Source organism: Cuculus canorus, chromosome 9, assembly GCF_017976375.1.
Source record: "Cuculus canorus isolate bCucCan1 chromosome 9, bCucCan1.pri, whole genome shotgun sequence".
Taxonomy (NCBI): Eukaryota; Metazoa; Chordata; class Aves; order Cuculiformes; family Cuculidae; genus Cuculus; species Cuculus canorus.
The window spans coordinates 1,274,131-1,298,793 of NC_071409.1; the positions used below are offsets into that span (position 1 = coordinate 1,274,131).

The 24,663-nt window shown below is 42.7% G+C and overlaps 1 protein-coding gene across 1 annotated transcript in view; it reads left to right on the forward strand.

Annotated features, from left to right (window-relative positions):
• Window positions 1-2,629: 2,629 nt before the first annotated feature.
• Window positions 2,630-24,663, forward strand: part of ARHGEF4 (Rho guanine nucleotide exchange factor 4) — a 184,244-nt gene continuing 162,210 nt past the window's right edge. Inside the window, 1 exon segment of the mRNA XM_054074954.1 lies at window positions 2,630-2,784. Within this exon segment, the coding sequence (XP_053930929.1) occupies window positions 2,746-2,784 (39 nt within the window). The 5' untranslated portion in view covers window positions 2,630-2,745.

The following is a 24,663-nucleotide window of genomic DNA, read 5'->3' on the forward strand; positions in this document are numbered from 1 at the left end:
CAGGATACGGGAGGAAATAAGATGGAAATGCTCATGGGTTGTGATAAAGACACTGACCAATTACTGTCATGGGCAAAACAGACTCAACTTGAGGAAAACTAATTTAATCTATTGCCAGTTAAAGTAGAGTTGGATGGTGAGCAACAAAGACAAAAGCTGAAAGGCCTTTCCCCAATTCCTGCTCGTTTCCCTCTAAGGTTGAATTTCCATCTTTCATTCCTGATTACTCCCCTGACTGATGGAAGGGGATTGGAAATGGGAGATTGTTGTCAGCCAACAAGAGTCCCTCTCTGCTGTTCCTTCCTCCTCACACTCCTCTTCCCTGTTCCAGTGTGGGTTCTTCCCATGGGTTGTGGTTCCTTCAGGATAAATCTGCTCCAATGTGGGTTTTCCAGGGGCTTCAATTCCTTCCAGGTGTGTCCAGCTGATTTACAGAAAGGGAATGTCCTTATTTCCAGCCCATGAACAGTAGAATAAAGCCTTGAAGAACAGAGTGAGTGGTGGGCAGCTGAACTTTTAGCCTGGATTTCAGAAGAGATAACGAACCGAAAGTGGAGTCAAAGTCTTGGGGCACCCTTCCTGCCCAGTGGCAGTGACCTGCCTTGGGCATGTGGTTTGCAGTTCTGTAGGAATTAGAAATACTTGCAGATAAAAATCAGGCAGAAAAAATGTGGCATTTCACATGCATAAGTTGATTCTTATTAAAAATCCCTTAATTCACAGGTGACTAAATCTTCATTTTCCTTCTCATACGTAAAGATTAAATGTCAAGGCACCACAGAGCTGGACTTGACTTAGTGGGCATTTCCTTCTGCTCGAAGATCTGGCGTCAGGGCTTGGGCAAAGAATGCTCCAGCTGAGCCCTGTAAGCATAGCTCATTGAGTCAACACCAGGAGAGACAGGCAGGAAACGTCAGTCTGCCTGCAATTTCATTTATAAGCAGGATGTAAAGGAATGACAGTAACTTCAGAACAAATAATGAAAACTAATCATTCAAAATAATTGAAAATTCAGAATTAACAAATAAAAACATTGGAATCTCGTGAGCTGGGTCCATTTCCCTCCAAGGAGATGTGTTTAAAACTAACATCAGATTTGTAATTGTTTTGACACATTTTAGAATTTTTGTGTGCAAAATTTCCTGCAAAATTTGGGACCAAAAGTTAAAAAAAAAAAAAACTTAAAAAGATTGCTGGGTGTGTATAATATTGACCTATGTATGTTTTTCAGGAATAAGATTTAAGGGAAAACACTCTTTTTGTTTGTGAAATCACAAGAGATGGTAGGACTTCACCAAAGCAGCACTGTCATTTGGCCAATCCAACCACAGACTATATTGCATTTGCACCTTCTGGGGCAATTTAGAAATTATTGGCGTGGTTTCTAACAAGTTAGGCGTGCCCTTCCTTGTCACTGTGGGTACATAACTTAGGCAGTTCCCACAATGGCAGAAAAATTGCGTACCTGGTAAAACAAGGCTTCCCGCTCGAAAGTATTTGATTTATGCAGAATTGTCTTATTTACATGTACTACCAAAACAATATTTCTTGTTCAAATAGGCTGACAAGCAGAATGGCTGCTGGATGCTACAGAGGGGTTTGCTGTACTGCAAATCCAAGGCAAGAAGGGGGATGTGCTTACTGGGGGTGACGACACAGAGGTTCCCGACTGCACAGAGGAAGACAAAGAGTATGTTTTGTGTTCGAACTGGGTTAGTCCTGGGCAAGTGCTGGGGCATCATGGTGGGGGATCATGTCCCTCCTCCCACTTTGCTGGGCTGAGTCCACTGTGTTTCTGTCTGCTTTTCTCCCCTGTGGCCAGCAGCCTGGAGCATCAGAATCCCCTCTGGAGCACCCCAAAACACCTCTTCCTCGTGTAAAGTTTGCTTTATAACAGTGCATGGTTTGAATAGCTCAACTATAAGCCGTAGTTAGAGCAAAAAAAATTGAAAGCGTGCAGTATCAGGCTGTGCCTGGCAGTTGCTGTAATGCTGAGCAATCGCTCTCTGGGAATGTGATGGCATTCTGTAGTTGCTGCCTTTAATTCGAAATGCAGACTACCTGTAACTCCCAGCTCCAGCCACTAAACTTAGGTACTTTACTACGTGGCATAAGTTGCATTTCTGTGCTGCTGAATGTTGCTGAAACACAGGTAATCTTTAAGGAACTTTAATGTTAAGTGAGAAAAAAAAATAAACTGAAATTGCATTTACTCTTCTGCATTTCAAAGGACTTGTTCTGCAATTTTTCCTTACCTTTAAAGATAGTAACTAGAAAGCCCGTAGTGTGGGAGCCATTGCTTTTAAATGCTTCAGCAAGCGTAATACTCACTGACTGAACTTGCAGTTGGCAAAAGCAAAAGCTGGGGGGGATGTAAGGGAACATGTGCTGCCCTTTGTAGTTCCAGTTCTTTTAGAAGCACTCACAAATAGCTTTAGTTTCTTTAGCAAATACAATGGCATCATTCTGGGCATGCCTAGTAGAAGTGTTCTGGGGCTGGTAAACTGTGAACAAACCTGTTTGCATTGCTGTACTGTACAGCACAGCACAGCACAGATAAGCCCTAATTGTTATGCAACTCCTTAGCATAAGCTCCTGGCATGGCTCATATGCTTCCCTTGTACTAAGACCGTCCAAAATAGCAACAAGAAAGCATGTAACTAAAGACACAGCAGGACTGTAGGAATTCACTCAGGCCTTGGATGTCCTAAAGACTGAACAATTCCTCATTTTAAACCTTCCAAAATGCTAAGCATAATGTATTTTCTTCGGAGCTTCTTCAAGGTAAGCAATTTCAAACTTTTCCTGAGTGTGGGAAGTTTGTTTGGTTTAGTTTTGTTTTGACAGGAGAGAAACTTGGATTTGGCAGTCTTTTGTATGGGAATATAGAAAGTAGTTTTCTTGAGAACTGATTCCCAGTAAGTGTGCTCCCCAGGTTTGCAATTGCTTTGCTATGTTAACACTTGATTTGTTAGAAAGTGGTTATCTTCTGCTACAATAAAAGGGAGACACTTGTTGTGGATTTACATTGAGAGATCGTTATACAATGAAAACCATAAAGTTTCATAGTGTAAAGCCACATCCGTCAGCTGGGAGTGTTAGCAGTGAAAAATGCATTTTTATGAGGCAAAACCAAATTGTAACTTGTTCTTATGATGTTTTCTGAAGTGTTTGCTGTAGTTTAAGCCTGCCAAATTGAGGATTGAACACAACCCTCACTGAAAAGCTTTGGAGACAAAAATAAATTATAACACATTGCCAGTAAGTATAAGTTTATATTTTAGAATATTAAACCAGCCAGACATAAAATCTGATCTCTAGTGATGGAGATATAACTTTCTGGGAGAGTTTTTCTGTGCAATCCATTAAGTTCTCCAGTTTCGTGACTGCAGCTCTGCCACTGCTGGACTGAAATAGCTGGTTAAGACCCAAGTCCCAGCTGTGGCTTTCGCCCTGCTCCCAGTCAGGGCACGGAGATGCTGCAGCTGGAGCCCATGCTGCAGCTGTCCTCAGATGATTTGGAGAAAACGTGGGTCAAAGGAAATGACAGTTTAATCGGATTAGTGAATATTGGATTATTCCGTGGTTTCTAAAATGTTAGAATTTGAAGCGCAAAAGATAATTATGCTAACTTAGAAGAAAAATACAGACTAGAATAGCTGTAATCAGCTGAACTCCAGCCTTCCCCATTATGTTGTCACTTACACATTTTCATTCCAAACTCTTTCTTGGTAAAGAACTTTGCAGGATTGCAGCTGGAGCGTGAAGTCAGCAGGAAATTTCAACCCAGAGTTGCCAATGGAGTAACCTGCTGTTTGAAATAAATGTGAGAAAAGGTTTAATTTTGGTCCTAAAGCATATAGCTACAATGAGCGCATGCAGCCTCCAAGTAGTTCATAGCGAACAAGGAGCACTCCTAAGTAGAAGTGGGCCTCACTTTTGGCAACCTTCCTTAAGGAGAATTGTGTGGAGCTGGTATTAAAAATTGCCTGCATTAGGTTGAGAATATCTACTTAGCTTTGTCTGAATTACTTGTGCTCTAAACACTGCATTCTAGGGAGGTTAAAATGGAGGGACAAGGAAAAATGTAACAGGAGTTTTTTTTCTCCTATTCAGGGATATGGCTATTGACCTGCCATGCTTGCATTGCTTTTATAGCACCTGACAAGCCTTGACTTTAAGACATCTCAGTGTAAAATATGTTGCTAAAGTGCATGTAAATGTCTTACTTCAAGGTGAGAGAGTATATACCTCTTAGTACTTAAAAGAGTGGGGTTTTTTTTCCATAAAGATCAGAGCTCTACGACAGCATTAAGTCCCAGTATTTGAGAAAAACAGGACGAGTGAATCTGTAGCTGTCAGCTGTGTTATGGTGATTACTGGATTCATTCCAGAGATGACCATTTTTAGTTTGTAACAGCTTTCTGCCATCTCTCTCGGTTTTCAGACTGAGGGACTGGCAAGGGTTTGTTTAATGTCCATGAGTTTCGTTTTGTATTCATTGACTTAATCTGTCAGCTAAGTCAAAAATGGAGGTAAAATGAAGATTATTTTATTTATTTAATTTATTTAATTTATAGTTTCTTCATTGTTTTTTGTGAAGTTTTCTTGAGACAGAAAGCTGGCCAAAACACACGATAGCTAGAAATATATTTTACAGGTCCTGTGCTCTGTGCTGCACTAATATTGTTATGATTTGGGTCATGTTGTTGTAACGACCCAAGTAACTTGAAGCAGCATCTGAGGTCTTGGCCATGTTTCTCGATAGGATTTTGGCTCCGAAGGGTCCCATATCCATGGCTGGGAGCTTTAAAAAGTATCACCCTCACCTGACTGGAAAGAATCATAGAACTGTTAGGGTTAGAAGGGACCTTAAAGCCCATCCAGTTCCACCCCCCCTGCCACGGGCAGGGACACCTCCCACTGGCTCAGGCTGCCCAAGGCCCATCCAACCTGGCCTGGAACACCTCCAGGGATGGGGCAGCCACAGCTTCCCTGGGCAACCTGCGCCAGGGCCTCACCACTCTCATCGTGAAGAAGTTTTTCCTTATATCAAGCCTAAATCTGCCCCTCTCCAGTTTATACCCATTGCCCCTCATCCTATCACTCCAAGCCTTTGTGAACAGCCCCTCTCCAGCTTTCTTGTAGCCCTTTCAGGTACTGGAAAGTCACTCTAAGATCTCCTTGGAGCCTTCTCTTCTCCAGGCTGAACAACCCCAACTCTCTCAGCCTGTCCTCAGAGAGGAGGTGTTCCAGCCCTCCGATCATCTTTGTGGCCCTCCTCTGACCCATTCCAACAGCTCATATCCTTCTTGTGTTGAGGATTCTTGGAAAAAAAAAAAGTAGCCTGGCCAAACAGCTACTAATCCTGCCTCCAGCTTTGGGATAAATGTTGGTAACGCTTTGGGAGAGTTGCTGTGGTGCCTCTTGTCCTCTGGAAATTGCATCAGCTGTCACTAATGATGGTAGGAGCAGGAGGAAATGGGAATAACAAAAACCTGTCCCTGGCACTCTAGGAGGAAGCTAGAGCTGAGCGCGGGGTTGTGGGGCAGCATCAGGAGGGAAGAGCCAGATTCTCCCTGGCCTGCCCTCCTTTCTTTCTGGCCGCAAGGCTTTCTAAGCACAGGACTAGGGGCTGACAATTGCATAACTGGACAGCTCTATCACAGTTTCCTTTCACTGCGTGGTCAAAGAAGATGCAAAATTGTATGCACATCTGATCTTGTTGAAGATGTCGTCAGCAGAGATATCCTGTTATATCTTGGACAATTAAGATTTTTATCTCTCCTAAGAATCCATTAAAGGCTTAATATGCCTATCTTTGGTTTACCAGAGAAATGGAAGGAGATATTGAGGTTGTTATAGATGCACAGCCATGTTGGTTTTAGCTGCTGTTTTTTCTCACCTAATTTAATAATTCTCTAGTTAAAATATTCTACATGTCTCTTCACTTGGTGTGAAAATATTTGCTTTTCACTGAAAATGTACAGAAATTAATTTATTATTAAATGAAAAATCATATAAATGGCTCAGATGGGTCATTTTTTTGAGAAGTGTGACTCCAAAGCTTATAGAAGTAGATGGTTGTTTTCTTTAGTTTCAAAACCAGAAAATGCTAATTAGTACTGCAGTCTTTTTATAACGATGGCCACAATACAACTCATGTTTTCAGTTATGGCATGGAGCTTTTCAAAATAAGCAGCCTGTTGCAGTCATTTTCAATTCCAGTCTAATACCACTGGTACAGCAGTAAAGAAGTGCGATGCAGATTTGGCCACTAATACCTTTAAAGCCTCTAAAATAGTACGCCTATTGTTCTCTCTGAACCAAAGCTCCAGGCCATAATACCGGCTAAACAATTCCTGGCCACTTTAGAAGGCCAATGTACGCCTGAGCAGTGATTGCCGCTGTCGCCAGTTGGAGGCAGAGCTTTGGTAGCCTGGCTGCTGCTGGCCCAGGGCAGGACAGGCTGTTAGAACATCCTAAATTCGTACAGATTCAGTGTTCAAAGTGTCATACATTTCTCTTTCTCATTGGCCACAACCTTTCATTTAATCTGCTCAGAAATACATGTTGTCTGCTTGTTACTTTTTGCAGCCCATCCAGCTTAGGCTTTAGATCTGAACCTAACTTTGCTTCTTTTGTCAAGCTTGCATTTATGTGAGTGGGACTGAAGAGCTTGTTCACAATATATGTTTTCTCTGGAGACTTTTGTTCTGATATAAGAAATCAAACACCACATTTGCAGTAGTTTCCTTAGATATTTCACTTATCCTGAAAGGTTAGATGCCCCCCCCTAAATGTTTTCGGTTCCTTTTTTGTGACTGTCAGTCTTTCAGCTGGGCTAATCTTTGTTATTCTCTGTCTTGGCACTCTAGATACCACGAAAATAATGTCTGTCTATGCGCTCTGTGGGTCAGCTCCTTCTTTTCCTTTTAGTGGAACTATAGCAGATATCTCTAAACAAAGCTCTGATTTTCAGTGGACCTGTGCCAGAGCTTGCATAGAGGCAGGGACCCTGCTGGGAGGATATTCCCCCTAAAAAGGCAGAACGTTGTACATTGAAAATGTACCCGTGTTCTATGCAGAGCCGTGTTCTATGCAGAGCCTGGCTTCTCTTGTACGCGCTGTCACATCATGGAATCATAGAATCACTCGGTCGAAAAAGGACCTTTGAGATCATCAAGCTCACTGTACCTTTCCCGTACTAAATCATATCCCCGAGCACCTCATCTACTCATCTTTTTAAACACCTCCAGGGATGGGGACTCAACCACCTCCTGGCAGCCTCTGCCAGTGGCCTGATAGCCCTTTCGGTGAAGAAATTTTTCTAATGGCAATCTGAACTTCCCCTGGCGCTGCTTGAGGCCATAAAGTATGAGGCTAATGGAGTGTGCACCCCACTGCAGGGGCAGGGCTTGCTTTTCACCTCAAGATTTGCCTGTTCTGAGGACGATGCTCAGTGTGGCAGTAGCTGGCCTGTCTCTGTTTCCCCATCTTTCTGCACAGATAGATCTGCTGGCTCATGGTAGATGAAAAGCTGACATGAGCCGGCAATTGTGTGCTCGCAGCCCAGAAAGCCAACCGTACCCTGGGCTGCATCCAAAGCAGCGTGGCTGGCGGGGCGAGGGAGGGGATTCTGCCCCTCTACTCTGCTCTGGTGAAACCTCATCTGGAATACTTCGTCCAGCTCTTTGTCTTAGCACAGGAAAGACATGGACCTGTTGGAGAGGGTCCAGAGGAGGCCACAAAACTGATCAAAAGCCTGAAACACCTCCCCTATGCAGACGGGCTACTGCGTGGGGCTGTGTCCTGAATGTACCATGTTTAGCTGAATAATGACTGTGGATAGTGCAAGTTTTCCTGAAACTAAGAATCATAGAATAGTTTGGGTTGGAAGGGACCTTAACGATCATCTAGTTCCAACCCCCTGCCATGGGCAGGGACACCTCCCATTGGATCAGGCTGCCCAAGGCCCATCCAACCTGGCCTTGAACACCTCCAGGGATGGGGCAGCCACAGCTTCCCTGGGCAACCTGGGCCAGTGTCTCACCACTCTCATGGTGAAGAAATTTTTCCTTACATCAAGTCTAAATCTGCCCCTCTCCAGTTTATACTCATTGCCCCTCGTCCTATCCCCACAAGCCTTTATGAACAGCCTCTTCCCGGCTTTCCTGTAGCCCCTTCAGGTACTGGAAGGTCGCTCTAAGTTCTCCTTGGAGCCTTCTCCTCTCCAGGCTGAACAACCCCAACTCTTTCAGCCTGTCCTCGTATGGGAGGTGCTCCAGCCCTTGGATCATCTTTGTAGCCTCCTTTGGACCTGTTCCGACAGCTCCATCTCCTTCTTACATTGAGGATTCCAGAACCGGACACAGTATTCTGGAAGAGGTCTCACAAGAGAGGAATAGAGGGGCAGAATCACTTCCCTCGAAGATGGGAATGACTGTAACACGCAGCTGTCTTTATCAGTTGTTTGTCATCTAATCTACATGATGTGGTGTACTAATGTGATCCTTAAGCATGCTCGACTGTCATGCAAGCAGATATGATGCAGGTCTCTTAACAGTGTATTGATATTTGGCTCCCCGTGAGTGTGTGGAGCCTCAGGTTTTGATCTTCTAGATATCCAGGTCATCCTGTACAGAGGAGTTTCTGTGCACTGATGCTGCAGCTTTCTAAAATGGCAACAAAAAGTATAAAGAACAGTCAACCAGAACATTTCAGTGTCGGGTGGGAACTGCTTTCTTGCAAAACTGGCTGAAGAATACTGTCAGTGTTTAGCTAATTAACTTCTTCTAGCATAAATTAAACCAAGGCAATAAAGGGTTGGAGCTAAAATGACAACAAATGTCACTTTAGATCTTATAATAATGTCTATAGCAACTCATACTACCTGAATAACGACTCTGCAAGTAAGTTCAGAATACACACCTCTTCATTAAAACCTTAAAGAGGGCTGCTAATGTCTCATTTAATATCCAAACCAACTAATTTGTACGATTGTGCATATGGTTGTAAGAACCTCTGGGTTATATATACATGTGGCATGAGTTTTGTAGTCAATCCTGTGAATATTTGTTCTTGCAAAAATATAGAAAAAGCTTTACTTGTGTTTTGAAATGGCTTTAAAAATGCAGCAATCTTAAGAGCATAAATTCACATATAAAATAGCCTGAAAACACTATTAACTGAAAAATGGAATGACTGTTTGGATCGTTTCACTGGCTATTGTGTCAGTGAAGATGTGCTAGTAAGGAAACAAAGTAAGGAAAAGGGAAATGCAATCCCTCCTTAAAAACAGTAAGAACTGGTACTAAAAAATTCTCACTGTTTTTAAGCAGGGAATGCATTTTGCCTGGAAGAGGCTTGAGGAGATATAAAGGGAAAGGTAGAACTGCTTAGTATGCAAAGTATCTGAATAATTAAAAGACAGACTCTCTGAAGAGTTAATGAGTCTTTGACAGTAATGGAAACTGGAATTAATGGCAGCCAGGTAATTCCTGATTAACCCGCCTGAATGTATGTAAATTAAAACAGGTGATGCACACATACACTCCCCGTCTGAAAGACTGCTGTGGGAGTTAAGTTGTCTGCATCGTGAACGCAAGAGTGCTATTATCAGTCTAGGAGGGTGGAGGTAAATTCTGCTTCCAAATCATTAACATTTGTGATTAATACTTATTTCAGTATATAGTAATGCCTGTCACCTTCACGGCAGGACAGACAGACTGACCCATGACTTACATTGCAAAGGATATCCACTAAAATGAGTGTAACAGTGGTACAACTATAATGCATCCAATGCCAGGAATTAACAGATATAGCCATTTGCTCAGAACTTTACCTGAGTGGAGGTGCTAACTGAGATTACATTTGATGGAATGACATTGAATTCTTGCCAATTAGCATTATTTACAAATTGCATCTTGGTATGTGACAACATAAATTGTTTGTAGGCTTGAGATATGCCTATAAATGTAGTATCTTAGAAAAGTTCTCCCATTAGGAGAATACCTGTGAAAAGTGACATCCTAGGGTGAAGAGTGTATTGCTTACAGGCAAAAATGAGGGAAAATTCTTGAAGGTCTTGGCCAGCTTTTGTGTAATCCAAGCTCGTGTTACCTTGAGATCAAGATTTCTTGCAAAGTGGCCACTGGTAGCAAGTCATCAGTTTCCCAAATCACCAGAATTGTGACATTCTTGGCTGTGCTCCAAAGAATTTGAGTCGCTTGGGAGTGAGAATTTTCTTTGGCCTTCAGAGATGGAAATCCTGCACAGCTAGAAGAGGGCTTGCTGCTGAGAGACTCCTAGGAACATTACTGAGGTCATACAGATGAGTATGTAATTACTTAGATAAGCAGAGTTTCAATTAACATGATTGCAATCTAGTATCACTTAAACAGTGTTCCTTAAGAAAAGGATTTCACCCTGTACACAAGCTATAAATGAAGAATGAAAATCTGGATGATTAAACCATACCACAAAGTTAAAAATTGTCAGGACCTCTACGTAAACCCAAAGTTCAACTTTTGACCCCACAGGATTATTGCCTCAATAAACAATCCCAGGAGGACAAGACAAGAATTTGCATCAGATTGTCAATGGACAACGCTTTTCTAGTTGTAAGCAGACTGCAAAAAGCAGATTAAAAATAATGAACAGGAATAGGACAGCCTTGTTCCGGGCACCTCACCCAACTGGGGCTGGAGCCTATTAAACAATTAGATGAAATGCTTCATGGCTGAAACAGCACCTTTCAGCTTGAACGAATAAAACAAAGGTGAAATACTGATGTGCTCTTCAGTGGACAGGTTTTTCCCAAGGTTCCAGGTGGATATTCAGGCAATGTTTGCCTCAGCAATGGATGACGACTCTTTCTTCTTATGATTATAACACTTCTCTTTCTCAACACCCCCTCTGCTGAGCCAATTTTCTACAATGATGCTAAATAGGTGGCAGCTAATGAGCAATCTGTTCCTCTTGGAACTCTCCCATGGCAAGCTTGCCACAGACATTCACTCCGTGCCCACGTGTGGCAAGCTGAAGATGCTGTTTAAATTTGAGTGAGCTGCTACCTAATCGTAGCAGACAATTTCCAATTGTCTTGGAAAAACAAGACAAGTGTTCTTCCCCCTTAGCCAGGTCATATAAGCATCTTTGCTTCTCTGGTACCAAAAATTCTCCTTTTAAAACAGTATTGTGTTCGTGGAGGGCCTGGGATGAGCCTTGTCTGCAGAGTCTGTCTCTCTCTACTGGCTGAGATTTAACATTCTTAACAGACAAATTTCTGATCAAGCTTACAGTATGACCTTTCCATTTGTAAGTACGACTTCAACAAATCTGTTTATAGAAGGTGAGCATCAAGTGTATTTCCTTTGCTTATTAAAGACGCCAAGTGTGACTATTGAAGAAGCAAATAACCAGTTGTATGAAGAAATCAAGGGTTTTAATAAACATCCTTTGGAAAGCAACAACAATAATTTAATACATTATCAGATGAGCATTCAAAAATTAGCAAATTGAGATTAGGTTAAGAATGATTATTTTTGCAGTTCCGGGAGGGCAAAAAAAGTCTTCCAATTCACAGTGTGTCCTTGTTGAACAGAGATTAAGGGAGATAAGCTTCTGCTGTTTAACTGGAGTAGTGAACTCTTGTCTACTATCCCAAATTCTAGGTTATGTATACTCCAGTTTTTACTTTGACATTTAAATGGCAAATATATGTCATTAAATTATATTTGGGATATTCTTTACATATTTTTCATGGGAATTAAGTTCCATGAATTGAAAATCTTGGAACTTTAGTCACAGAAATTGTGAAAAATGATGGAAAGGCAGCTCATGGTTGGGATAGTTTGAATCAAGTGTAAGGAACAGAGTATCTTTTGAAAGTCAGGCTTAACATTGTCTAATAAATGTGATCCCTCTACCTTCAACTAGTGCTCTCCCTTCTCTAGATTTATCTCAGAGCTTGTCTGCTACGTTGCTCTGGGTAGTTATGTATAATTCAGATTTACTGTGGCAGGTAATTTTCAAGCCGTGAAAAGAACTGGAAATGCACCTGCAACCCACTAGCAGACTGAAATAATCACAATGAAATGGATAAGAACAGTGTCTTTCATATTGTTCTAATATCAGACACAAAGTTATTCTGGAGTTCTTACGGTTACTACAGAGGATTTCAGCTGCTATCAGATACCTTAAGCGCTATTAGTTAGAACTTTTTGTTATCACACCAAGTTTGCCTGTAGTGCATGCTGGTAGGTGATCCCAGTTCCTGTAAGTGTGCAGGAAGGTTCAATCAGCTCCGTGCACAACCGTGTAAACCCTCCCTACCAATGCTAATGCATTTTATTCTAGATTTCAGTTAAGTCGGTGCCATAACGCCTTGGCATTGAATCATAATATAACATCCCGTGGTAAAAAGATTCATTCCAGCTTCAGGAGGACTGTTTCAAAAGAGATGGCTTTAAATATTTGCCACTAATTTACAACAAAGGACAATTATTTCTTCAGAGGGAATGTCTGCTCAGCAGTTGCAGATCATGTATTAACACCTCAGCTTGCTTGCTTGCTGACAGCAAAGTAACATGGGACAACACGGGGACTGATGTCACAGCAAAATCTGTTTCAGTGTCTGGGTAAAACAGGGGAACTGTGAGCTTGTGTGGGGCCACTGCTGCCGTGCCCTGTGTGCTCACCTGCTGCCCGCTGCCCCAACTACTGCAACAAAAGTTGGGTCTGAATTTTGAACTGAACAATCTTCCGAGTCAGCCTATGGGCGTGCATTTTATTTTAGAATTATAGAATCATAGAATAGTTTGGGTTGGAAGGGACCTTGAAGAGCATCCAGTTCCACCCCCTGCTATGGGCAGGGACACCTCCCACTGGATCAGGCTGTCCAAGGGCCATCCAACCTGGCCTCAAACACCTCCAGGGATGGGGCAGCCACAACTTCCCTGTTCCAGGGTCTCACCGCTCTCCTGGTGAAGAAATTACTCCTTATGTCCAGTCTAAATCTGCCCCTCTCTGGTTTATACCCATTGCTCCTCGTCCTATCACTACAAGTCTTTGGTTTATTTTGGAACAGTTAGCTGATTTATTTGAGGAGACGTGTCGATGCTACCTTATTCTGATTTTTACCTTCTTCAGAAGAATCAAACTATTTGATTACCCTTCATTTATTTATAAAATGAAATAGATTTATGATCCAGAAGAAAACATTTAACTGAAAGATTATTTATGTCATGTGCTTCCTGAGTGCATATGAAAATTGCCTGTAATATTCCCTTTAAAAATTCAAAGCACGGCGAGCTGTTCTGCACTGCTATTACAATATACATAGAATAATATATGTATAACAACCTACCTTGCTGTAATCCACCATTTCAACAAAGAAAGTTCAAAGGACAAATGATGTGTGTAAGTGAAAAGCCAGAGATGTGGGGGTTGCAGTACCAGAACAGAGAGCTGTTACAGCAGAGGGGCACAGTTACGGTCATAGCGCGCGCCACAGGGCTTGTTCTGCTTCCGATTTACTCCCAGTAGAACAGAGCTGATATCAACATGTTAGAAACGTCAACCAGAAGCCTAAAAATTTCTGTGCCTCTCCATCTTCCCCTCTCCCCTTAAATGCAACAGAAAACAGACAACCCAGCCCCACGTAGAAATAAGATGATCTGCTTCCTCAGCTCTTTTCTATCTTGCTGGCGAGGACTCAGCTCTGCCCATTACATTCTGCCAGCTCGGCAGGTTCAGTGGGATACTGCAGTCCGTGTGCTGTGCTCTGGTTTGTTCAGCTTTGTTCTGCTGCTGAGGTGCTGTGTCTCAGGGCTGGGTGACATCAGTCCTGTCTATCTTATTGTCCTCTTGAGTGTGAGGTTTAAACTCTTGGAAAAGCATGCTCTACACAGACAGTTCTGAAAAGAGGAAAAGAAGCCAAATTCAACTTGAATAATGTACTCCCAGATGCACTATTTTCGGTGAAGAAATGATTTGAGACTCTTGCTAAGAAGCTTGGCCTTCATCCATCACACCTGGCTTCGCTCTGTTAAATGCATCATCCAGCAGGCGGTAAGAGCATGGGCCTTCACACCCTGTGTCTGGAGTGTTGTTTCATACTTGCTGTTGCTGGTTTGATATTTTCAGTTGGTCGTCATTCAGGCACCGCTAGCTAATATCGCAGGTCTTTGCCAGAAAGCCTGAAAGAGTGGGAATAGTTGTTATTGTTATATATTAAACTTTTTCTAATGAATTTCTTTTTTTTTTTTTTTTTCTTTTTGAACCCCTGGGGTTTGTTTCTCTGCAAGACTTCTGAAATAGGGCAATTTTTGCCTTGCTTGCTCTTTGTTTATCCAAATCATAATGAAGGCATTTACTAAAAGCAATTTGTATGTGATCTTGGTGCACCATTCATAGCTTTCCCAAGGCAGAGAGTTTCCATGACAACTAATTAATAAAGATTAGCTTTACTTATGGAGGGTAAGACTCAAGTACATCTTGTTTTGTGATGTAGATAATCTCTGGAGCTGGGTTTGGAGACTGGGTCTTGTCAAAGAGAAGCCATAGGCAATCTGTTTTGATTTATAGACAGACTTGGCAGACCATTAGGGGTGAAATCTTTTTAATAGCTTTTATTTTCCTCGTTCTTACATTTGTCCACTTGTTTGGTTACCTGTACTTAGTAGGCGAGAGCTGTTTAGCCACTTTTACTTTGATGGTCATAGGAGGAAACAACACTGCTTAACTTTTGCTAACTTAAAAATTAGCTGAAGCACAATGTAGGTCTACCGACGGCCAAACTGCATTAAAACAAAGGTATTTAGGTGGAATGCATGATGCTATATTGCTAATAATATAAGAGGTATCACAACACAATAGAACATAATTGGTATTATATAACACTCCTCTTACATTATTGAGAGGTATCACTAGAGCTTCCAAAACAGTCTAAATTCTGCCTGCCAAATTACCTTCTGTACTAAGAACTGAATATTTATTTCTTACTTAACCTTTTCTCAACTGTGATGTTGCTAACAATGCTGTTATTGTCTATGCATGGGAAAAGGGAAGACAGGGATCACAGCTCCCTTATTCTTAAGGACTTTTATGATCTGCTGTTCTTGGGCCTGTGGTATGTTTTCAAACCCACTTGGGTGGTACTTGCCTGAATGGGGGCCCATTTTTTTGTGTAAGAGTGAGCCAGGGACAATTTGATGGTTTACACTTGATTTTACTTGGATATCTGACCTGCCTGAAAATCATTCTGTTTGCTGAAAGAAAAGAGTTTAGAAGAGAAGGGGTTTAGATCAAATCAGAGATTGGTGGATTTCTATAACCTGGGAATGTAAGGTTTACATTCATGTCTTTCTTGTCTTTCTGTATCAAAAACTAGGAAAAACTAAGGAAGGTAGTCTATCGTAAGTTTAGTTTTTGATTTCCTTTCTAACTATGTCTTACCATTTTGAACCAGTGAAGTCCTGCTTGGCAGTTCTGGAGGTTCCTCAGTCCCATGAGAAAATTCTCCCAGTAATAATGGTGTAGAGCTGCATAAGACTGGTAGCACCCTAGCGTCTGCTCAAGAATTACTTCAGGAAAATGTTTTGTTTTGCCTTGACTTTTGTACCTTCTTAGTGCACAAAACATTTTTGCAAGTGTGATCCTTTTTCACTGCTGACATTGAGTTATAGTCCTGTTGGTTTGTCCACGCCTTCCAGCCAGCCATCAGGTCCCAGATGCTTTCGGATGTGCTGTCAATAGACTGAGCTCCATTTTTTCTATGATAAAACCCCTTGACAAAAAGCTAGTCTTACTGAGATGTGAAAAAAATGTCTCTTGAACAGATTTATTTTGTCCTTCCTTTAGTAAAGCAGGTTCTCTCACCAGGCTTGCGTGCAATAAACAATGCTTGACTGACAAAACAATTTTCTATGAGGTCTTTCTGTAGCCATTCAGTGCTGCATCCCATTTGCATGGACTGTGCCAACTGCCCTGGGAATGAGGAGCACGCTCTTCAAAGCTGAGATATAAGTCAAGACCACCCACATTTAGGAGGAAACATGCATTTTCAAGCTGAAAATTAGCTGGTGCAGCATATGGCATCATGGCACAATGCATTGGGCAGAATGGCAATAATGTGGAAGCTGGCCTGAAAGGCAATAAGGAATTTGACTGTCGGAAATCTGTGGAAAATCATGTCATTAACTGTAGCACAGAGGTCTGAATCTTGCCAAGTTCTCAGCATCTGTTTTCCAATGCATTAAATTTAGTCACTTCTTCTTTGCATCAGTATTCAGAGTCAATCACAGAGCAGTTGAGGAATATCTTGAGCTGCCTTTCTGCAGATGTGCACAGCTGGAATGTGCCCTACAGTGCCAGGAGTGGAGAAGCTCCCCTCTAGGAACTGTTCTAGCCCTGGGCTTTATTACCTATGCCAGACACCAAGATGGGACCGGTTTTAGTGGGACGTCATCTTGGTGTCTCTGTGCCATCAAGGAGAATGCAGTGAAGAACAGGGCTATACCAGTGAGAGAGAAGGGCTGATTTACACCCAAACTTGTGCCAGCTCCGGGGCAGGGTGACAACAAAGGCACTTTCACCTCCAAATTTCAAATTGGATGAGCTGTGGTCCAAAGCCTGTTTCAGTCCTTGTTGTGCTCTTGTTGCCTGAGCAATACTAATAAAATCTGCAGCTAGCATGCTAAATATTTACATGTCTTGCCAGGAGAGTTAGATGTCAGCTAGAACAGAATTATCCTAGAAAGAATTTAACCCCTCATTTATCTTAAACCACGCTTGTGGAGCTCCACTGCAATTAGCGGCATGTGGGTTTGTGTCAAGGAATCACATTTGCTCCGGGTTTATGGCACTGGATCTGGACTTATACTTTGTAAGCTGTTAATTGAAAACATATGAATTCTGCTTTTGCTTCCCAGTGCATGTGAGTCTCATCCTCCTGTTCCTCTTCGGATTTTCTGTTTCTGTTTTGACACATTTCTGCTGTTTTAAGAGGAAACTTTTCACATGTTTTTAACTCCAGGAGTTCAGCTTTTCCACGAAATAACACCGTAGCAGCACACAAAGAATGGTGTGTGCTGGGATCTCTATGAAAATGCAGAGATTAATGTAAATGCAGCTGACTTCCCAAGTAAGAAGTGAAAGCAGAAGATGTTTCTGTTGACAACATTATTTCTGCTGCTGGACTGTAGAGATCATCCCCAATATTTTGTACTAAAAAGTTTACAGGATTAGAAGTTCTGTGTCAGACTATTTAAAAAAAAGACTTCTTTTGTAGATGAATGAGGATACTTATTCTGCCTTTTCTTACAATGGGAGACAAAGAACTTCCCTACATCTATGTATTTTTAGCCCGTTGAAAAGAAATCATAGAATCATAGAATCATGGGATAGTTAGGTTTGGAAAGGACCCTAAAGCCCATCCAGTTCCAACCCCCCTGCCGTGGGCAGGGACACCTCCCACTGGATCAGGCTGTCCAAGGCCCATCCAACCTGGCCTGGAACACCTCCAGGGATGGGGCAGCCACAGCTTCCCTGGGCAACCTGGGCCAGGGCCTCACCACTCTCATCGTGAAGAAATTCTTCCTTACGTCAAGTCTAAATCTGCCCCTCTCCAGTTTATACCCATTGCCCCTCGTCCTATCCCCATGATAGGATCCCTTCGTGAACAGCCCCTCCCCAGCTTTCTTGTAGCCCATTTCAAGTACTGGAAGGTCACTATAAGGTCTCTTCCGGTGCATCCTGCTGTTTTTTTACACAGGTCTTTTTTCAATCAGATCAGTTTCCTAAGAGTAAAGACAAAGATTTGGACATGAGGGGCTAATGCTATGTTGAAGTAAATAAAGCATTTGTAGGCACAAGTCACCTTCTGGGGAGATGAATGTGCTGGCATGACATTTGGCCCCAAGCGTGTTAAGAAAGAACAGTTTCTCCTGACAATGTAGGTAATTTACATATAGTTTTCAAAGGAGACTGTTTTCAGCAGTGGGAGCTTAATAGGCTTCATTCCTATGCTTAGTTCATTCTAAGCTTGAATTTGCGAACAGTCTAGAAATTATATAAGTGTCAAAACCTATGGCATTAACTGTGACACAGCAGAAAATAGAAAAAAACCTGAATATTCAGTACCCGCATGCGTAGGTCCGGCACCTTGGGTACTACCTCACCCTTCAGAATAACTTGGCTTGAAAACAAGTCCTCAAGTAACCTGAATCCTCAGGTGACATCCTCCCCTGAGGACAGGGAGGGCTGCCAGGCAGTAAGCGGTGGTGTTCCTGCACAAAGGGAGCAACTAAGACCTGGGAGCAGAGAACACAGGGAACTGGAGCAGGGGTAGTGGGCAAAAGGTCTCTAAGAGTAAGTCCTCTCTTATTATGCACACTGGCGACATTTTTATTCGTGTTTAAATATGTATTTATCTTAAAAATGACAAGATGTTTGCAGGTTTTCACAGGTAATATCTGTCAAAAAGTTTGACAGGCAAAAAAATTTCTCTGTCTCACTGCTTTTTCGACAGAAGGTTTAAATTGTGGAAGTAGAATAACCTTTGCTCTCTGAAAACACTATTCACCCTATTCCAGTCATTCTCATAAACGAGTCTTTCAAGAAAGAAGAAATAAGACTTTTACTTCTGAATCAATAGGGACCTTTTTTGCCCCCAAAATTAGAGGAATAGAACACAAGGCTGTATTCTTGCAAGTGGGATACAATTAAACCCCACTGAAGCAAGAATTCAGCCGTGGAAAGAAGTGAACCTTTTCAGATCTTGTTCTTAGTCACTTTCAGTGTTTGATACAGAGATACAAGTTATTTTAAAATTGTTCCTAAGCGTTTAGGGCTTGTTGTCACAGTTTATCCCTGGCCTGGCCAATTTCAGTAGCTAAAACCAAACAGTTGGACCCCCAATACCCTCCCCATCCCCAAGGAAAGGGAAATGACAGGAAAAAAGACTTGCGGTTTGGAAACTAAACTAAAATACCTTTAATAAAATAATAGTAGTAGTAACAGGAACAATAATAATAAATATATATATACAAACATATGAAATGGTGCCCCCACCCCACCCCTCGATGCCTGTACATCACCACAGATGCTGCAGAGCAAGCACAGAGCAGGTGAGAGGCAGGAGGGGGATTGGACCGAGGAACTGAGTTCAGGAACGCATGGATCTGGGATCAGGGGCAGAAAGGCAAGGTCCTCACTGGATGTTGGCCGTCATAGAGAGAGAGAGATTGAGACCCTCATGATCCTTCAGTTTTACCCCAAGTATGACACATATGGAATGGAATCCTCTCTTGGTCAGTTTGGGGTCACCTGTCCTGTCTGCCCCTCCCTGCAGGTGTGACCCTTTCTTCCTCTTTGACTTACGGCACCCACCAGGTTGCGGATGGCCTGGGTTTCTGTAGGAATAATTATTGGCCCCGTGTTATCACTGCTAGAGAGAAAAAGAGGCTTTTCTTTCACAAAATGAAGTTACTTAGACGAGACTGAGGTCAAGTTAGCAAACTGATTCTACTTTAGCTCAACCACAACCCTGTATGGCTAACACATTGGACAACATTTATTTGTACATTGTGCATTTAAGGCAGGATTGCTATTTTTAGCATGGTCTTGGAGAACAAATCCCCACACCCTGGAGAGGAAATAAAATTGCATTTAACTGCTTAAAGTGAGACAGAAGTCTGTTTCCCTGTGCAGGGTTATGTGTGTATGTTTTACTGCCTTCTAATCAGTTTTATTGGTGTCTGTCTTTCCCTGAGGCAGAAGCTGCTCTGACAGAGAAAGTAAATGGTAATGTGGGTACTTCGCCCCTTTGAGATTTTCAGTTTATACTTGCAAACATGAACTGAATGAGTTCAACCTCTTTGAACAGCTCTGTTTCCTTGGCAACTCCAAAGGGAGAATAGATGCTGGGAATGCCTTTACAAAGAATTACTTTACTTCTGCGTGTACTCCCACCAGTGGAGACTTTGGAGGGAGCCTGTCCTCTCTGTTCTTGCTGAACCATGGCACAAGCTTTTTCAGGCACTGACAGAAACCACTGTGCCAGTTTTGACTCTGGATGGTTACAGAAATTATTCTAAATAGTACAAATGTGAAATAGTCTCTCACATTTTGATCAGCAGAGGCCACTGAATCTGTTTGTCTCTGGAGAATATGCGGCAGGCACTGACTGCAGATGTTTCATAAACTGGATATTTCAGTAGCAGATCATGCTCTTCAGGTGCCTGGTTTTTAGATCTTACTTCTCTTCCACTGCACAGCTGAACACAGATTTATATCAAAGACATCTTTTGCATGCTGCTTGTTATTAAGCATATCTCTGCAGGAGATGCCAGTAAAGCATTTCATCTATGTGAAATCCCTATGGCTTAAAACATAGCAGAGCTGCAATTGTAGTATTTGGTTTATGTCTAGACCATTGTCCAAAGTGAGAATTTACTGTCACTGCCTTTTATTGTCTTAAAACATGTGCTGGGTTCCTCCTTTGACTTTCTGAGCCTCAGTTACTTCTTTCAAGAATAATGTATTAAATTGATGGCTCCTAACCCAAACATCTTCGAGATAGCTCTTTAGAGGGCACGCTGCAGATGTGCCAGGCTGTGCTATGCCTAGTTTGGAAGTCTTGATGATGCTTTTCAGAGTTGTATAGACAATCTGGTCCTCAGTTTTCTGGATCTCTGAGCTGGAAGCATGTGACCCATTTCCACCAGACAGTTGCCTTACCATAAACCTGAGTCTGAACTAGTTTGTCCTGACTCACAGATGAATGATGCACAATTTTTGGCACCCACCCGTATGGATGTGAACTAAGTTTGGTACCAGAAATGCCAGCTAACTAGCGGGAGGCACTGGTGAGAATTGTACCTGAAATCCTTCTTCCTTCCACTTTAAAGTTGAAGACAACAGTGGAATAATGTGATGTTTGGATTTTCATTTTTTTGAATACTCTTTGAACCATTTGGATTTTACAGTCAGAATCAAACAGGAGCAGCTAGTTGCCACGGGGGAACCTTTATCAGGAGGCAGTATGAGTGCATCAGTTGGCTCTGTACTTTGGGTAGAATTGTTAGTTTTACCCGTTTGCCATCATCTTCCTTGCTCTATTCTTATTGTCAGGGATATTGTGGTGCTCTTTTAGAACAAGATACAGGAGCTTCACAGCACGGTGTTATCAGCGTGGCTCCTGCAATTAAAGGCAGCTCCATATGTCCTTTCTGAGAGGCTTGTGGAGTGCCAGGGGTGGGAGGGCATGGGGATAGAAGAGTGGGCCCATGACACGGTATGGGGTTTTAGTTGGTGGTAAATTCATTGGTCACAAAAACATTGAGCAGTTTCAGGATTGGCAAAGTAATAAATATTGGATGGGGAGGGATTCTTTATGCTGCTCTGAAAAGCTGCTCCACGACTCCTGGAATGATAAAAGTTGTAGAGGTGTATTTGAGTTATCTACAGACTGTGACAATTGAAACAGTGATGGTCCCAGCTTGGAAAAGGAGCAGATTATTGCTGACATCATGTCACAGGAGTATGCAGGAAAGTAGGAGTGTTTATAGGGTCAACTTGCCAATTATCACCTTGATGGTGATCAAGCAGCTGGTTTGAAACACAGTAATAGGCTGGTTTTAGATTTTTTTGAGCAATAGGTGAAAACTTTGTGTTTGATCTCAGAGCTTAGACAAACTGTGAACAGGGAAAAAAGAGAATAGTTTGGAGGTGATCCAGGGGAGCAGCGAAGGACAGGAAATATAGGCTTTAGCTGCTCTGGCTTGAATCCAGAGGAAGAGGTACTGTTACAGTGAAAGATGTAGCAGTCATTTTAGAAGTGCTCCCAAACCCATTTCTGAGAAAAGGGCTTGGGAGATGTGTGTGAACTTTTGATCACCTGTGCAAGGAGAATCATGACTGACGAAAAAACTTGGACTGGTGAAAGTGGTGTAGGAGCTGGCTTTGGCTTTAGAGCTGTTCTTTGGGTTGTGATCAGCCCTGCAACCGCAGCCACCAAGTTTGTGGTTTGCCTTGGAGCTCCTAACTCCCTCAGGATGCCCAAGAAGGTGTTTCTGTTACGTTATGACTTGTTTCTGTCACTCACAGCCACGCGACTTGTAAAACGGACCTAATGCAAGGAAAGAACAGGGCTGCATTTGCCCATGACCACATTCTCGGTTTGGGGTTTTCTCTAATAATAGAGAGAGATATTCCTTCTGCTGATATATGTCTGGAAACTAACTGGACTCCTTTTACTTGGAAGACCCAGAAAGGAACTGAATCTATCAGAGAAATGGATGAGGTGTTTTCTGGAGTACTGTTGCATTGTTGTGCATGCATGTTTTTACATGCTGTATTTTGATTTACACTGTGCTTTAGAGGATTATTATCCCGTGTTGAATTTCAACTTCATGCCCAACGCACTTCACCTGGAGTTGAATGTTTGAGCAAGTGAAAGTCTGCCAAACCACTTGTGACTTGCACAGATCTGGTCCAAAGCTGTTTTCTTCCTGCCCACCCCCATCCGATGCTGTCTAATGTGTCAGAAAACCTGATCTTATTACTTTTGCTGTGACCCAAGGTTCAGAGGGAGAGTTTCACTGAAACAGCTAGTGTATCCGGAGAGAAAAACAGATACCCAAACCCTTTGCCAGCTTTGACTGAGGAAGCCGGGCTGCTTGCCTTCCTTTGACATCTGTCTATTCCCCAAGATGCAATAATTACGTGACAGGGTTAGAGAGCAGTGGGACTCTGAGAATACGCCTCTGCCCTGAAAGGAATGCTGTGCAGCAGCTGTTCTGGCTTCTGAAGATGTACGAGCTCATCGGCTCTGCTAGGAGGCATCCCTAATGTGGTAGAGCTTGGAGTTAATACGCTGCTTGGTGACTGAATTAGCATCTCCCTGTTACACTGCAGGGACAGTGCCCGGCTCAGGGCTTTCTGATCTGATGTCACACCATATGGGTCAGACATTCCCTGTGAAGACTGGAACTAGGGATCTTTTTTGACTCTTCTTTTCTAGGACTGGAGGGTATTGCAGTCCTGTAGATTTGTCAGCAGGTATATGAAATATTATGAGGTTACTGACTCCCTTCTTTACTGTGAGGGTGGTGAGGCACCGGCTCAGGTTGCCCAGACAAGTTGTGGACACCCCATCCCTGGATGGGTCTTTGTGCAACTGGTTCCAGTGGGAGGTGTCGCAGGGGGATTGGAACTGGATGATCTTTAAATGGTCTCTTCCAACCCAAACCATTCTATGATTTTATGATTGCTCCATCTAGTCTCCTTGGCCATCCAAACTGAGAGAATTTTACCATTTGGGAGAATCATTCCCTTTCCCCACTGGGCTGATCTCATCCCACATTAGCAGTGTGGGCCTTTCTATGGATACAGGAAGATCCCACCTGCCTAAGTACTGGGAATTATGCTTCTGTCTTTGCCCTCTGGAATCCAGTGTAGGCTTCTCAAAAACAACTTGCTACGGCCAGGGCTTTCACCTTAGTTCATTCTGTGGCTGTCTACGGGTATGTGTTTGTACTGCTGATCGGTACTATTCTAACACTGCCTGAACCCAAGTCTACATAGTTGAAGCAATAAGTAGAACCGAGTAAGTTCAAACACTTACCTTCCCTGGACGCCAGGACCCCTAACGTCTGAGCCTTCCAAGTATGATGAAAAGCTGACAGTCCTCCTCAGTGCAAAGGAGATTGGGAGAACATGAATCTGGAAAGGAAGCTCTTCTTCCTAGGAAAGATACTGCAAGGTACCTTTGTATGTATTTTGCAGTATACGGACTGCAGAGTCATTTGTTTCTCTGCAGAAGGGAAGAAAAGCCTGAGATGGCCAAGTATGAGACAGATCGGGGATAAAGAAAATAGGGCCATTTGGGGATGGACAGATGAGCCTAGAGCAGCTGCAAGGCTAAAATGAAACTGGGGAGAGGAGGATAAAGAAAAGATTGAGTGTTTGATGTGCCAGAAGGTGTCCTTTTCCTTCTGAGTGTCTTGTACCCTGGAGACCTGCTCTGTCTCTGTGTGGAAGACTTGTTTAAGAAAACTTGTTCTTTGCCCTGGAAAGGGAAAAAATAGCAGGTTGAATTGCACTCAATAGCCTAAAAAAACAGGGTTTCCACTCTAGAGACTGAAGTTCAACTTCCTCTGGAGCAAGGCAGGGTGGGCTAAGGTAGGGCTGGCTCTTCTGTTCCATGCTTTGACATGTTTTGTCTGGGGAAGAGCCATCCACTGCTGCAGTGGAGATAGAGACCCCAGCCTGGGCACACCTAGGTTCTCAGGTAGACAAGGACACTGTTGGCTGTACTCAAGAGACTTGCCTGATCTAACTGAACTCGTGTTTGGCTGCTCAGTTTTGGGTTTTTTTTCACTTTGGATTACAATTTTGATCTCTGTCATGATGGATGAGGCTCCAGAACAAGAGTCATCTTCTTTCTTATAGAGAAGCGAAGAGTCTGTGTACTCAGCTGTGCTGCGCTGGAGGAAACAAAGGAGCTAACAACATCAAATCCCCGTTGAGACCCTGTAATTCAACAGCAGAAACAGAGCTATACTCCTTAGGATTGCACTTCATGCTCCAGACAATGCTTCTCTGCCTTCATCAGTTCGGTAAACTTCCTGGACAGACAGTGCTAGTCAAGGAAGGACT